Source organism: Melospiza melodia, chromosome 4 (assembly GCF_035770615.1).
Source record: "Melospiza melodia melodia isolate bMelMel2 chromosome 4, bMelMel2.pri, whole genome shotgun sequence".
Classification (NCBI taxonomy): domain Eukaryota; kingdom Metazoa; phylum Chordata; class Aves; order Passeriformes; family Passerellidae; genus Melospiza; species Melospiza melodia.
The window spans coordinates 94995339-95010758 of NC_086197.1; the positions used below are offsets into that span (position 1 = coordinate 94995339).

General features: G+C 43.3%; 1 protein-coding gene and 1 long non-coding RNA gene across 5 annotated transcripts in view; both read left to right on the forward strand.

Moving 5' to 3' along the window:
* Positions 1 to 2676, forward strand: part of DERA (deoxyribose-phosphate aldolase) — a 45245-nt gene extending 42569 nt beyond the window's left edge. Inside the window, exons 9-11 of one of the 4 annotated variants that reach the window (XR_010027640.1) lie at positions 262 to 1834; positions 1935 to 2029; positions 2252 to 2676. Coding sequence is in view for 1 of the 4 variants with exons in the window: in XM_063155647.1 (XP_063011717.1) it covers positions 262 to 318 (57 nt within the window). In the remaining 3 variants the exon portion in view is untranslated. Of the gene's footprint in view, positions 1 to 261 lie in introns of all 4 variants that reach the window. The other 3 variants (XR_010027638.1, XR_010027639.1, XM_063155647.1) reach the window with 3 other exon arrangements.
* A 943-nt stretch (positions 2677 to 3619) lies between these two features.
* Positions 3620 to 5064, forward strand: LOC134417865 (uncharacterized). Its single transcript, XR_010027641.1, has 2 exons — positions 3620 to 3693; positions 4774 to 5064. It is a non-coding gene; the product is annotated as an uncharacterized LOC134417865 (long non-coding RNA).
* Positions 5065 to 15420: the final 10356 nt, after the last annotated feature.

Here is a 15420-nt window from a genome sequence, read left to right on the forward strand (position 1 = left end):
CCTGGCTCTTTTTGAAATCTTAGCTAAGAGCAGCAAGAGTCTTTGCTTATTGCTTTTTCCTTCCAAACATAGCAGCAAAAACCCTTAGTTCATATTCTACAAACAAAAATATATTAAGGGGTATTACATCATATTTTATGCACACACACAAACAAATATCTATCATCCTCATCTGGCATGCCTTTAATTTGTTACTTCCTTGACACTTGCAGCTTTATAGTCATATATAATTCCATCATAAATTTTCTTTTTTTCTTGCAGATTTTCTATCATGTGACTGGCTCTTATCCACTTCAGCATGAACTGGCAATGGCTTAGACACAAAACCAACTCAGGATTACTTTTACAAAAGAGGACTTTAAGCAAACAGCATTCAGAAGTCTTCTGACAACCAAGTGCATATGATAGAATTAAAGGCCTAATTCTTCCTTCTTCATAGTTCATGGCATTTAAAAATATGCTCAAGTCTGCTGGTTGTACTTGATCCAAAAGCAGGAAAAAAGTGGCATTTCTGAAATAGTTAAATAGTTAATACATACAGATTTGCAAAGTTAATCTTGCAAAGTTCCTCAGACCAGCCTGAAAAGCTTATTAATGGCAACACTGAAATACTATGAAAAAGATTTAGGTGGCCTGGTAACACTTTGCATTCTCAGAATATGAAATATGTATGGAATGTTTCAGATTGCTAATTAAGAGCTACTGATCTTGGAATGGATTTCCATTCACCTCAGACAAAATCTTCTGGCACAGATGTGTTGCACTATTAATTCTTCTGTTGATTCAGTCTCAGGCATTGTAAGGGGAAAGAAGAATGAAACTTGGCTATTATTTCTCTTTTATCAAATCTCTTCTGTAGCGAAAAAAAAAAAAAAAAAAAAAAGGCAACCAGTGCTCTTTTTTATTTTTTCTATTTTCCCCCCCAAACTTGGGCACAGACATCCATATTTAGGCCCTTGAATAAAAGTGGCTTGATTTCTAGAACAGCTGAGTATCCACAGTTGCTCCTGAAGTTAATGGGAGCTCTGGGTGATCAGAACAACTGAAAATCAAGCAGTCTCTATATAGGTGCCTAACTATGCATTCAGGGGCCTATTTTTAGGCATTTCACTCTTAAAATTTTTAGTCTAACTTGCTTAGAAGCTCCAATTCCTGTCTCCTGTCATTTTAAAACACATTCATGCAAATCTTTCCATTTTAATGTAGGGGGGTTGGCTGTCAGTTTGCAGGTGTCACTGCTAGGCTGGCTGAACTTCAACTTTGCCATTCCAAAAGAAATACATGAATTTAAAAGATGATCTGAATTGTGTCCTATGCAGGGTTCAATGCTTTAATGCAAAAATGGTGCTTTTTTCAGAGCACATTAAGAACAATACCCAAATCACCAACACCTTCTGAATATCAGACTGGAGCTGGTAGATTCATTTTATCAGAACTGCATTCTGCTCACTAACCAGAGTTGTACTAAAAACTTAATTATCTTATCATCATGACTAGTCTCACTGACTTAAGTAGGTCTCATCATGGAAGTGAGAGGAGGAGGAGGATTTTGCTGTAAATCAAGCTACAAGGTGCATTTATTACAAAGAGATTTATTATAAAGATAATAACTCTGTTATTTATCTGGCTGTACCACCTGAATCACTAGAGTGCTACTAAAAACCTTGGACAGATAGGAAAGCTGATTAGGGGGAAAAAAAATCAAGAAAAACAACATATATAGAAAGCAAAATCCTATATGAAGTGCTCAGGATTAAAAATTGGCCTTAATTTCTTAGGAAATAGTTCATCCAAGTCTTTCAGTCTTTTTCTGCTTCAGGTCTCAACACAGAAGGTGAGGCTGAGCTGTGACTCTGTTTTCACGTTTGTTTTCCTCTAAATAGCCCATTTTTACCATGACTTTTCCTTCTGATTTCATTGCCAATTTCATCAAGGAAAAATCCAAGTGCCTGCCTGCACATGGAGGGGAAAATTCTGCTGTGAGCTTTCAGAAATACAGAGCTTGTTACGAGAAGTCAGTTCCCCCCAGGTTTGTGCCAGTCTGACCCTCCTCTGCTGTGCCCTCCCAGCCACCACACACTCTTGGATTTTGCTGCTGTTTAGCTCAATAAATGTTATTAAGTGTTATAAATGTCCATACTTTCATAGTGGGAAGTAATGCCACTTGCAAACCACACTTTTTATGTTGTCACTTGTCTTTAGAACAATCAGGGTGACGATAAAAACAATTTTGTTTTTTGATATGCTTTAGTTTGCAGGTGGAGGACTCTGTGTAGTACCTTAAAATTAATGAAGGTCCAACTTTGCCACCTCACTGTGTAAGGTGAGTCTCAGAACAGCCTCACTGTCTCCACGGGAGCTGTGTTGATGGAAGAAGTTGCCAGGAGAAATTCTGTCAGCAGTTCTGGTGTGCACGTGGGCTGCTGGTGGTGACTCCAGGGGTGACAGCTCTGTTTGCAGGGGGAGAGGATCCTGAAGAGTTGGGGAAAGCCACTTCCCTTCTCCATGAATGTTAAAACACTGTGAAATACTGTGCAACTCCAAACTTCTCTGTTTTCACAGAAGCTGGACTGGAATGTAGTTTGTACATTTTTTTCTGTTGAAACCTTTTGTCAAAAAAGATAAAAAGCAACAGGGTCTGTAAACACATTCAAATAAAGATGATTCTGGTTTGGAGGTTGTTCTTTTTCGGGGAGTGAGCAGAAGGCTCAGTGTTTCAGAGCAATTGGTTGTCTTTGTTTAACTCCACGGTGATTGAAGTTATATTCACGTTATCTGTGGGCCACCAACACCACCCAGAGCCTTGTGTCTCACCCCTCCTGCAGAAGCTGCTGCTACCAGCCAACAATTACCCTGCTGGCAGCCCTGGGGGTGTCAGGGGTTGAACATGAGCCAGGGATGCCACCAGGATCAGCAAGGGACCAGGTTTATCCAAGGGGCCACTGATGCTAGGCTTGCTGCCCTTCACTCCAACCCTTCCCTGCCCTTTCTTTCCCATCTCTCCCATCTTTCTCCTGCTGCTCTTCAGCTGAAGTTTGTGGAGGCTGCAACTCCTGGGAAGTGTGGAGGGTGCGGTGCTCCATCGCTGCACAGACTCTGGGAAAAGTTCACATTCAGTTCTGCGCTTCAGGCCATTAGAAAAGGAACAGGCAATTATGCACTCGTGTCTAAATATATTTCAGAGTGTAACATATGTTTTGTGCAAGTCAGTCTTGTATACTAATTTATTATTTTTATAACACTTATTCATTTAGGATTTTAAATAGCTTCGTTTTGTAGACCACGTTGCTTCGCGAAGAAGAGAATAAATTCAAGAAGAAAGCAAAGTACAAGCTGCAAATCTAGAATATTCTGCATCAGCTTATTTACTAGAAGAGGGAATTGTGTGAGAAGGTAAGCTTTTTTCCTGGTTTGTAGGAAACAAAGGTATTAAATAGTAATTATATGTGAAGTGCACATATCAGCTGGGGCAAGCAATACTTTGATATCTTTATTTCATCAGTCATATAGTTCATTCTTTCATTTCCTTTGTGAAGCAGGGAACATGCATTATATACCATAGCACATGCCACTGAGACAGAAAAATCTGATCTACTTTTAATTTTATTTTGCTCACTCGGAACTTTGGCTCCTTGCCTCTCTTGGGGAGAAGAAACCTCACGAACAACAACAGCAAGTTTTATTCAAATCTTGGTGAGCTTTTGCTGAAATCACAGCTGGATGATATGTATTGTGTGGGGTAGGAGTAAAAGGAACTGCTTTTATTTAGATGCAACCTGTCCAGAAGAGAAAGAAAATTGTCCTTCTGGTCAGTCCTTATGTAACAGGGAGAAGAGTGTTCTTATTATGTAAAGACACCATTGGTAAAATTACTGATTGCCTGTTGCTATTAAAGTCACAGAAAGTCAGAACCACCCTAAATTAGGAGGTGAAAAGGCTTAGAAAGAAGCACCAAGAACGTTTGCAGCCCTTGCACTCCCTAAAAGCAGGAGCTAGTGGGTGATGGGTGCAGAAAAATACAGCAAAGCATTCCTGAGGCATAAAAGTTTCAGATCTCTGAGATCACAGGGAGCGTTTGAAAACATTGAATTGAGGAGGCATAAATTTAAAATTGCTTCTTTAGCTGAGATGAAAACAAAGGGCCTCCCAAACAATGTTAACAAACTGAGGAAGCCATGCTGGAAATGACTACACTTGTTTTTTCAAGCCCTGCTTTCTGTGTGGAAGGAGAAGAGGAATCTCAGACATCACAGGATGGGTTGGGTGGGAAGGGAGCTCAGCTGGGCCCAGCTCCCATCTCCAGCAGGGCCATCCCAGAGCACGCAGCACAGGATTGTGTCTGGAATATACCCAGTGAGGGAGACTCCACATGTTCTCCAGGCCATCTGGTCCATGCTTGGTCACTGCACAGGAAAGTTCTTCCTTGTGTCCATGCAGAACTTTCAGAGCACCAGTTTCTGCCTGTTGCCTCTTGTCCTCTTGCTGGGCACACCCGGTCCATCCTCTGACACTCTCCCCTCAGATATTAAAGACATTGGAGAGGTTTTCTCTCAGTCAGCTCTTCCTCAGGCTGAACAGGCCCTTTGCAGGCTCAGCTGGTGTAGTACACCACAGTAACCACACCCTAAGATAAATAATGATCTGCCCAGAAAGATGAGGAAAAGCTTCATAACCTGTTTTTCTGATTTCAGTAATAGCATAGGCTCTGCTTTTATTCAAAGTCTTAGAGGAGTTCTTGTTGCTGACATCTTTTGTGAAAAATACTTTCCTTAGGATCTTTCCTCCTGAGAAGCCTGTGAGGCCTCAAGAACAAAATGTAAGCATTGATTATCTGCTGCTGTGGAATGCAACAGGTGCATCTGTGACTGGCCCATGTTGGATGTTTCTAATTAATGGCCAATCACAGTCAGCTGTCTTGGACAGAGAGCCGAGACACAAACCTTTGTTATTCATTTTTTCCTATTCTATTCTTAGCTAGCCTTCTGATGAAATCTTTTCTTCTATTCTTTTAGTATAGTTTTAATGTAATATATATCATAAAATAATAAATCAAGCCTTGTGAAACATGGAGTCAGATCCTCATCTCTTCCCTCATCCAAGAACCCTGTGAACACCGTCACAAGTTCTCACCTCTTTACAAGTTAACAAGACAAGCAAACGAGCAAAGCAGCCAACCAGCTCCCTCCCTATGCCTGGGCCAAGGCTGTTTTTGGTAATCCCATGGGTTAGGGGTCCCTGCCACTGTCCCAAACTGGGGAGCTGGTGGAGGAGCTGGGTGGGTGAGCTGCGCTCTGAGCCTGCCAGCCCCTGCTCTCCCTGCCTGACAGGTTGCCCTGGGGCTGCAAAGTGCTGAAACTCTCTGTAGATTACTGATCCACTGAGAACTCTTCTTTTTTCCACCCTAAAGCTCAGACCTGAGCAAGCAGCTCCTTAGGAGGGGGTGAGGAAGGCGTGTGCCCCGCGATTTAATTTAATTACACGTAAGATGATTAAGGATGTTATCTCCATTTCCAGGGGAAATGAAACATTCAGCCAGCATCATGTCAGAAGGCTGGCATGTCTTAGTGCTGGCTGCCTTCTGCAGAGTCTGGGGCTTTCTTCAAAGCACAGGCTGACCCAGAGAGTGATTTCTTGGTGGAACTTCTTTAAAGGCACGAATTGAAACAGAGCTAAGAACGACTATCAGGGCTCTCAACAAGAAGGGCTGTCACAGACGTATTTTCTGAAAAATCCTTTCATTAAGATCTTTTCTCCTGACAAGCTGGGAAGCTTCAGCTTCTCCATGTTTTGCTGCTTTGGAATGTGATTTGGAGAATTGTTTACCCAGCATGTGAAATTGTTTTTGCTTGATGACCAATGACAGCCACCTGTGTCGAAGCTGTGAGCAGCCACAAGATTTTCTTATTAATTCCATTCCTTTCTATTCCTTTCAAACCTTCTGATGAAATCCTTTCTTTAGTATATTTTTAATATATCATTTTCTTTTAATATAATATATATTACAAAATAATAAATCAACCTTCTGAAACATGGAGTCAAGATTCTCATCTCTTCCCTCATCCTAAGACCCCTACGAGCACCACCACAAAGGGCTTTGTGTTCTGCCCAGCACATGTCTGTCCAATTCCAAAAAGACCCCATGGATGCCTCCACTCCATGTGAGAGCAGCTGTAACGAGGCCTCTGGGATGGCAGGGATGGGAAGATGCAGATAAAGGAAGAACAGAGGGGCATAAAGAAAAGTTGTGAGAAGTGAGGGAGGTCATTTCCACTGCTGTTACTGCTTCTCTGAAGTGTAATCTTTTGTGATCTCTTTGGAACGGGAGGTAAATAATAAAACACAAGGGAGGGGAAAAAAAAATAAAATAAATGCAGCCTGTGAGTGCATGTTAAAACAGATGTCAGATTAAAAATAACTGAAAAAGAAATTCTACTGTAGGGGAAAAGCTGCTTTTTCCTTCAACATTTTATATTCCACCTTCATTAGGCGGAAAGTGAAAGAGCTGTAAAGGAAAAGGGGAACTTTTGTTGTTTCCCTCTGAATGTTAAGAAAAGCCTAATGCAGGCACAGAGGGGAGGCTCTGTGCTTCGTGGTGCTGGAGCAATTCTCAGGCTGAAGCCCAGAAGCTGCAGGGATGTTAAATAGATGCTGTGTGTGCCGAGCCCTGGGACCTGGAGCTTTAAACCTGCAGTGCTGCACATCCAGGTGGTTTCATCCTCTCCATCCTCCCTCCCTCAGTCCCTTCAGGGCTGACAAGTCCTCTAATGCTGCAAAGAAATAAACCCTGCAATCTGGTAGGATCACATCACCCAGTAATGTCCCTCTAACTATAGATCCAGGCACCAGGGACTGACTTCTAGTTTCTGCAGCACTTTAAAATGGGTTATTTCAGTGTTTGGTGACAGCAGAGTGAGGAACATCTTCACAGGCACTTATTTTTTTCCCCACATGGCAGCCCAGACCTCACCCATTCTTGGAGACAGGAAATACTCACAAAATGCCTGTGCCAGTCTGTAAATCAGCGTCACCTCAGCTAAATGTGCTTCAGAATGGCCCCCAAAAACTCCTGATCTGAAAAGCTGCTCTGCATCTGTTTAAAGCTCAAGGAGCTTTAAATAAATAGCTGAAGACATGCTGAGGGTGGACAGGAAGCCACTACATTTCTTGGAGAGCTGGCAAGGCTTGCTTGGCTTGTTCAGGTCAGCCAGTGAAATGGGAACAATCTTTACATGGTTTCCTCCTTTATTTCTGAGTGTGGAATGCAGGTTTAAGTGCAAAAGGCACAGCCCTGTGACTAATGCCTCAGCTTCCAGGAAGAGTCAGAAATGACAGATATCTCTGGCTGCTCTTGCAGGGTGGATGTCCAACATACTCAAACATACTTGGTGGCATCCAGCACGAGTATATCCCTACAGTGACTGAGAAAAATATCTTTGCTTGTCTCTACCATTACCCTGAGCAAATTCCCACAACTCCCATTAGTTTGAGACACTTAAAGACGAGGAGGTGAGGAGGAGGCAGCTGTGGCAGGAGGAAAAGGTTTTCCCAGCGGAATGAAGGCAAAGCTCTTTTGTAATTTCTGAAACATTTCTTAAGCTTGCCCTGACAATGCCAGGTAAGATCCCAGTGCACAATCCCTCAGAAGTGCTGCTGATGAGCAGCAGGATCTTGGCATTGTGCTGGCTTGGATTTGCCAGGGAGGAAGGAGCAGATGTGGCCCCAAGCAGCTCCACGCTGCCAGTCAGGGTGAGCGGGGGGCGTTAGCAGCACAGAGCTGCTTCAGAGTGTGTGTTGGACTGCAGGAAAAATCACAAATCAGAGAGGGTGGACAGGTATTCATGGCCACTCACTGGATCCCCCCTGCCCACAGGCTGTCCTTGGAGACACAGCAGGTTTGTCCCCAGTAGCAATGATCTCCCCATCAAAGCTGTGCAGGCAGAGGAGGTCTCACCTGTGCTCCTCCCTCTGATCTAATTGCATTCACTTCCCATCCCTCCTTCTTTAAAAATAATCCTCTTGACCTCCTGCTCTGAATAAACAAATAAATGCATAAATAAAAGTTACTTTGCCTGCAGAGAAGAATCTATCCACTCCTCATTGAGCATGTGTTCCCTGAGCTGCCTCCTCCAGTGGAAATTTCTTTGTTTAGTGTTAATTCCATTTCATTTTGCTGATGGTGGCTGCCATTGTCTCCATTAGAGGGCCTCAGAGCAGTGTGTTACAGTGTTTTAGGATGGGATTTAAACCTCTATATGTACTTTGGGTCTAATTTCCTGCTGTATAGCTCTCCTGAACTCAATGGGGTGTAAAACTGGTGCAACACACGGAGAGAGCAGGAAAAAAAAATGTGCTGTGCCTAAGAATACATCAGTGCTTTGGGTTTTGCTGACGAGATTAAGAAATGCTGAGGTGCTAAGAGAGAATTTTAAATACACGTGTGACAGGTGAGGCAGATGAGTAAGTTAATTGCTGCTTGTGTGTTTGAACACAGAGTAATTGGTCAATAGGGTATGTTTCCAGAGAACGGGAGTGAAGTGCATGAGCAAAGCACAAATAGAGCTTTAAATCCTTCCTCAGAAATTGCACTTATTCCAGGTAGAAGTTGGAGCCTCAACCACTTACAGGAGTCATAAACGTTTTATTCTCCATTATGCTCCAATTGTGGCACTGGTGAGCTAATTGCTTGGACTGAAATTTTCTAGGTAGGTGTCTTCCTCGGCTGAACTTTCTCACAAAAAGGATGTCAGAAGATAAAGCTGAATAAAAATAAGGGGTGGGCTGGGAGTTTTCAGCACACACTTAGAAACCGGAGCAGTTGAGATCTATGAAATTCCAGTGTTTTGGAGCATGAACCTGTGGCAGGGGGGAGAATGATCCTGCTTGTGGTGTCAGTGTGGCACATGGAGCCGGCCAGAGTGCAATTCCATCAGGCAAGAGCCAGGCTGGAGGGGAGAAAGGCACGGGTTAGAGGGGTGAAGGAAACAGGGAATGCCAGAGGGAACAGGTGAAGTGGAAGGAAAGGAATAGAGGGGGGGAACTTCAGAGCAGGAGTGAGGTGATCCAAGAAGAGTGGAAGTGAACCTGCCAGAAACACATTAAATATTCCTCATGTGGAGAGGAGGAATATCAGGACCAAAACGAAATAGACCACAATCAATCTCCCACCTATTTAGTTTTGGGAGACAGACAGGTGGACCAGGAAACAACATTGCCACTGAAACTGGCGTTTACAAAGGTGGAGAGATGATGGCACTGGCAGTTCAGTCTTTTATAACTTTGAAATTCTTTGCCCTCCAGACCTCAGTGTTCATTCCTTACTTCCTGTCACATATTATAAATTTAATTCATCTGAGCAATTAACTCATAACTCATTGAAGCAGGGTCCTGTTTGGTCCTGTTTTCACACAGCCCTTGCTGGGATATGTTGTGGTTCTTGGCTGGTGCCTTTGCACATCACGGAGGCAAAAGTGTTGATGGAGGCAAAGGTGAATTCCAGCAATGGAGGAGAATGATTTGATACAAGGTGCTGGGTTTATATCAGGGCCACCAGGCAAAAATAAAAAAAGGGGGAGTTTAGGATGAGTGCCAACAAGTCTAAGATGGTTTGGCAGCCCACTGGGGAGGCAGCAGGAGCCCCTCAGCTGGGACCCAACCCAATATAAGGGGGTTCAGAAAGCACAAGCCTGCACAGGGAGGCAGATGGGTCTTGTGGGTCCACTCTGCCTTTAGCTTCTCAGATCTCGTACAGCTTTCCCCAAAAGCCAGCACAAAGGAGTGTCAAAAGACAGAATACATATTCATGGCCATTTCTGGAGCTGCAAACTATGAAAGGAAATCAAGCCGTTCTCATTCGTGGACTGAAATTGAGAGTACACTCTAATCCAAAAGGATCCCAGCTCACAGAGTGGTGTATGAAAATCTTATAAAGCACTGCAACACTCCATAAATAATTTTCAAACAAGAAGCTTTTTGTTTCAGTGATGGCAATACTAAAAAGGGAGAATGGCAAATAGAGGCTGTCAAGAAGAGGCTGAAACACTGAAGCACTCTGTGCTGATGTTAACTTTAATCACTGCAAGAGTTACACCCAGAGTTATCAGTCATTCATTAGAAGCTGCAGATGATCATTGCAGAGGTTTAGATTAACATGGACTGGAGCCTGGTGCTGTGCCAGTGGGGCGCCACGTGACGGGCAGCCCATGGAATAAACATTCTGGCACATCAGAGCGCTATAAATCCTCCAAATGAAAGAAATTAAAAAGCCAGGAGCAATTTTGAAAATGATTTATGATTGGAGGTGCACTTAGGAATGCTTTTATTGTCACGGGAACATCTCCTTTCACATCCTTAAGGTGACAGAGCCACTCTGCTCCTGCATTTCCTGGGCTGCCCTGTGGATGTGAGCACCACAGAAGTGTGCTGGGGGCTTTAGCAGCATCCTCTGAGTTGTGAGGGCTGGATTTGCACAGCCCCAGGGTGGGAGAGCTGCAAATCCATTCTGACATTTTAAGTATGAGAAAAGACACCAGTTGTGGGGTGTTTTTTTTTTTTTCTTTTACATCTATACCATAACCACGTTCCTAAGTGCACGTATAAACATTTTATAACATGGATTTGGAATAACACTTGAAAAATAAACTTAAGAATAGTTCCTAAGCAGAAGGTATTCTTATCAAAATAGCAGTCTGTTGCAAGTCAGCCCTTTGCTCCATACGTGAAAGATGCAGCACTATCTGTTAGTGCTCTGCTGGTGTAAATATTGCTGAATGTTTCTCTAAAATACAATTCTCCTGCTGATACAGATATGTTTTCTTAAACAAAAAGTGCTTTCACTACGAAGTGAAAGGCCAAACACTGTGGTTTGCAGGCAGAGTGCTGTCTTGGTTACTCAAGGAAGAGCAGTGGCAGTGGGAGTGAAAGCTGGGATATCTGTAATATCCAAAATTTGGGCATGTTGGGTAATCCTGCCCCAAGCCATGATCCCCTGGGCCATGGACACAAACCTTCCTGCAGCTTTCCTGCCTGGCTTCTGCTCTGGACATGGTTTTCCTGCTTGGCCTTGTGCCTCTTGTTCTTCTGGTGCCTCTTGTTCTTCCGGGTGCTCTGCGCAGGCACCCAGTGCTGGAATACATTTGGGTTAGCAACCCCACGTCCTCATTACTGTCCCCAGATGGGTCAAAACTTTAAAAAAAAGTCAGGGCAATGGTTTCAGGTAAAAGCTGGCACATCTTCCAGTGCTGCCTGCCTTCTTTAGTGATTGTGGATCCCTGTATTGATCCACAAACCTTTCCTCCACACGTTCTCACTGTTGACTCCTTAGAAAGGGTTAATTTTGCATCTATCTCTCGATCTTTTTGATGTTCCCATCCTGGGGCAGTGCAGCAAAACAATTTTTATAACTTGGTTGGAGGTCGGCTCTTCAAAGGCGGGCGGCTCCGGAGCTGCCTTGCGAAGCTCTGCGTGTGTTTGCTGAACGTGGCTTTCCCTGTGCTGGGCATTAAACTCCTGCCAGGCTCTCTCACCCTTCTGGGGGCATCCCCAGCCCCAAAAGGCAAGGAGTGCCCCCTCCCTGTGTGCCCACACACACCCTGAGTGCACTGACAGTCCAGGGAACCCAAACTGCATATGCAGCCTTGTGGGGTCCCTCTTCACCCTCATACAGGGTGAATGTTGTGGGAGCCTTTTGGGGATTGCATGTGGAAGGCTCTTTTTGAATTACAAGCATTTATTTACATTTTGAAGGCATCTCTTATTGTGGTTCATCTGTTGCGGTGCTGATGTTGACCCTGGATTTATGGTTCGTTGATTGCCAGTTAATTACATGCTGTTAATAAATCAATAACTTGCTTTGATCATGATTTACTCTAAAACATACAAATTGAGCAGCTTTTCCCTGCAACAACACAAATCTTTCTCTGCTCATTTCTGGGAAATAAACTAATGAAGTTGTAAAGCAGTTCCCCTCTGCCATCCACCAAATTCAGGTGTCTCTTTGCACCTACCAGACCTCACCATGGTGAACGAAAGGGGCAGAATGGGAAAAAGAGGAGCTGGACTCTGAGGGAGAAGCTCCCCATGATAATGAAGGGTGCAGCTAAATGTTTCCCAGGGCAGCAATAATGCAGAGTGGGGGAAAAGACCAGCAAGTTCTTGGAACACAGAGAGAGTTCTGAGAGTTCTTGTGCTGAGGGAAACCTGAGGGAGTGCAGCTGCCTCAAACCCAGTGAGCACAAAGAGGGCTTTAAACCATCCAGGACTGCTCTGTGCAAAGCCTGAGCTGAGGAACTGCTCACGCAGTCCCCTGGCTCTGTGCAGAGCAGGTCTTTGCTCTGTGCATCCAGGCTGGTCTTGATCTCTCTTCCCACTTTACTGACAGGGCTGCTATGACATTAATAGATCCCTATTTAAGGATAAATAACCTGGGAGAAATTCTCTGCCTGCACAGTAGGTTAAGGTTTCTCCCTTTTTGGTAATTTGGATTTGATTTAGAAATGCTAAGCCATAATTTTAACAAGGCAGATGCTGCCAGAACTGCAAGGTGCAAGGAAAAGTGTTTTAATCCTTGTGTTGCATTTGAAGCACTGATGTGGGTAGATGCAGTGAAGGACAATTCAGCATGGATCAGCTCCACAAGGAGTTGTCCATCCTAAGTGGAATCAACCCTGGCCTGGCAGCCAGAGGAGCTCTGATCCCACCCCACACACCCCAGTTTGTATTTCAGCCCTGGGACATGAACTGGGAAATATCTGTTTGCTGGTTTTTGGTTTCCTTTTCCTACCTCTGTCGAGGTCAGGATTGAAGACACTTGAAATGATAGCTCATGTTCAGACTCAGGTGTTTATTATTTCTTATCAATGTTATGCTCTCACAGCCTGAGTTCTGCAGTCTCATTGACAAGGCACAAAATGGCCAACTATCTCTTGTTACAAGGTCTTTTAAGACTAAAGTGTCCTATTAAGAAATGACACTTTAATTACTTTCACATTTAACCCAATAACTAATCCCTCAAAGTCTGCACTTTGGACTTTTCTGTCCAGTTACAAAATACCACCCAAACCCATGGAGAAGAAGGTGAAGAAAGTGAAGAAGAAGGACCAGTCTCTGCCCTAAAACCTTCATCTTGCTCCATATATATAACTATATTATAAAACCCTAAACTCTAAGTTTTCCACCCTGTGATATCACACACTTCTAACCAACTCCACACCCATAATCCCAGTGCTATCAATCAATTTTGGAAGCTTCTCCACGGCCTCAAGGGAAACGTAGTGCTCTCCTGGGAGTCAGAATCTGTCAGCACAGGGAGTCTGAAATTCCCATCATCCAGAACTCCAACACTGTGGGTTTTCCAGAGTCTCTGCCTGCCCCCTGCCCCATGAAAGGACAGACAGATCTCCAGTCATGGACAGACCTCTGTAGGGACGTGTGCCTTGTCCTGCAGAGCCCTTCCCTCCCTGCCCATCAACACGGCAGCAGGAGCAGGGGATGCCATCAGGCACAGCTGTTAATGCACAATGCAAGTGCCATGTGTGACTGCCTGCGAGCGCTGCAGTGCTTTCTGCAAGGCAGATTTAGAGATTTCATTGTAAAGTCCTTTTAAACTCTGAACTAATGGGTAGTTTGGCAGCAGCTTCTGCGTACGAAATCGTTATTAATTCCTTTAGTACCATAATAACATTGATTTAGGTGAACTCTTATAAGATAGAAATTGTATAGTATTTAGCTGTAATTAACGTCCCCTAATTAGGAAGTGTTGCCAAGTAGTTTTCTCTGCTGGCTCTGTTGTACTTAAGTGCAGCTGGATGAAAATTAACCACAAAGGGAACAGCTTGTGTTTTATGTGAAGTTTGCCTTTGATTGATTAAAAAAACTATTCCTTATTACTTTATTTGATTATCAAAGAGGGTGCACTGGATTATCAGTGTTGCAAAGGGCCTCAAAGTCCACATGCCATAAACTCCACACACATTTGGGTGAGCATTTAAGCCCAGTGACTTATCTGCACATTCAGAAAATTCACAGATTTATTTTGTCTCAATACGACAAGTCACCATAACAAAAGAGAATTGATTTTAATGTGTCTGTCATTAATAATGCCTGCAGAAATTCAAGCAGAATTAGCACAATTTAATGTCCACTCAGAGGAAAGAGTCATGCACTGCAAGCCGAGAGGCATTTGTTGATGTGAAAAATGCTGACATTTTTGGAAATTCAAATTTTAAATGAAATACTGCTGTCAGTTTACTGTGCAACTTGGTAGCATATGGTGCTTCTGCTGGTGGGTGTTATTTCAAAGTTTGCAAATCACACTATGAGAGTGTCCCTCTGGTGAGCTTTTGCAACGCTTAGCAACTGTGAATCAAAAGTGACAGTACAGAGGAAGAGGGACTAAAAAAACAATTTCTCTCTCTTTAAGTTGGGAGAACAAAGTGCACAATAAGTGCACAACATTATGATTTTACAGGGGGGGAAAAAAAAGAAGGCAAACATGCCAAAGCTAAAGGAGACCAGTGCCTCCATTCCTGCAGAATAATGCACAAAGTCTTCTAAATTGTTAAAATAAAAATATGGTTTGTGTCTCCCAGTCTCTCTGACTTTGCTATGACAAGGGAATTAAAGCAACTGGCAGGTACAACATATAATGATTCACTTTCAGAATTAGGAGAGTTGCTGCAAGACATAATGCAATCCCCTCAGTCGGTCCAGATGTTTCTTTTATCCATCTCTGAAGAAAGTTCCTGTGACCACAGAATAACATTTGCCATTTGAAAAGCGTTGTCCATCTGAGGCTGGCAACACAGAGGAAAAAAATCAGAAAAAAAATTAGGTTCTGATGCAATCCAGCAGTGTGGATTCCAACTAAGCTGATAATTCATAGGCAAGGTAAATTTAAATAACTGAAATATAAAGACATCCTTCATCATGGTTTTCAAGAATCTGCTACCCAGCGACCTCTTTGATGTGTATTTCCACTATCAATGAGTGAACTTAAAACTTGGATTCACTCTGACCATGGTTGCTGCTTGCTCTGCTCCAGGTAGTGACTTTTGGCACCAAGGTGGAACTATGGCTGTGAGGTACAGACCTCATCAATTTGCCAATCAAGCTGGCTGAGAATAGAAAGTGATGGGGCTGTCAGTAGCACTTCAAGCATAAGCAATTCTAAACTAAGCAATTTGGAAATTTAAATAGTTATAATGGCCAAGATTCTCTACGTTGGCCCTTAATTACTGCAATGTCAATTCAGCTGAAAATTGCCTTTCCTAGGCAATGATAATTCTTAGAAAAGTCTTTGCTTATACACCCACCCGTAGCACTCATTAAGTCAAGCTCCTTCCTTTTGTCTGAAGAGCTGTCAATTCTATGTGACATCACCAATCACCTGCCATCTCAGACATCTGCAGGCTGTCTAGCTGAAGG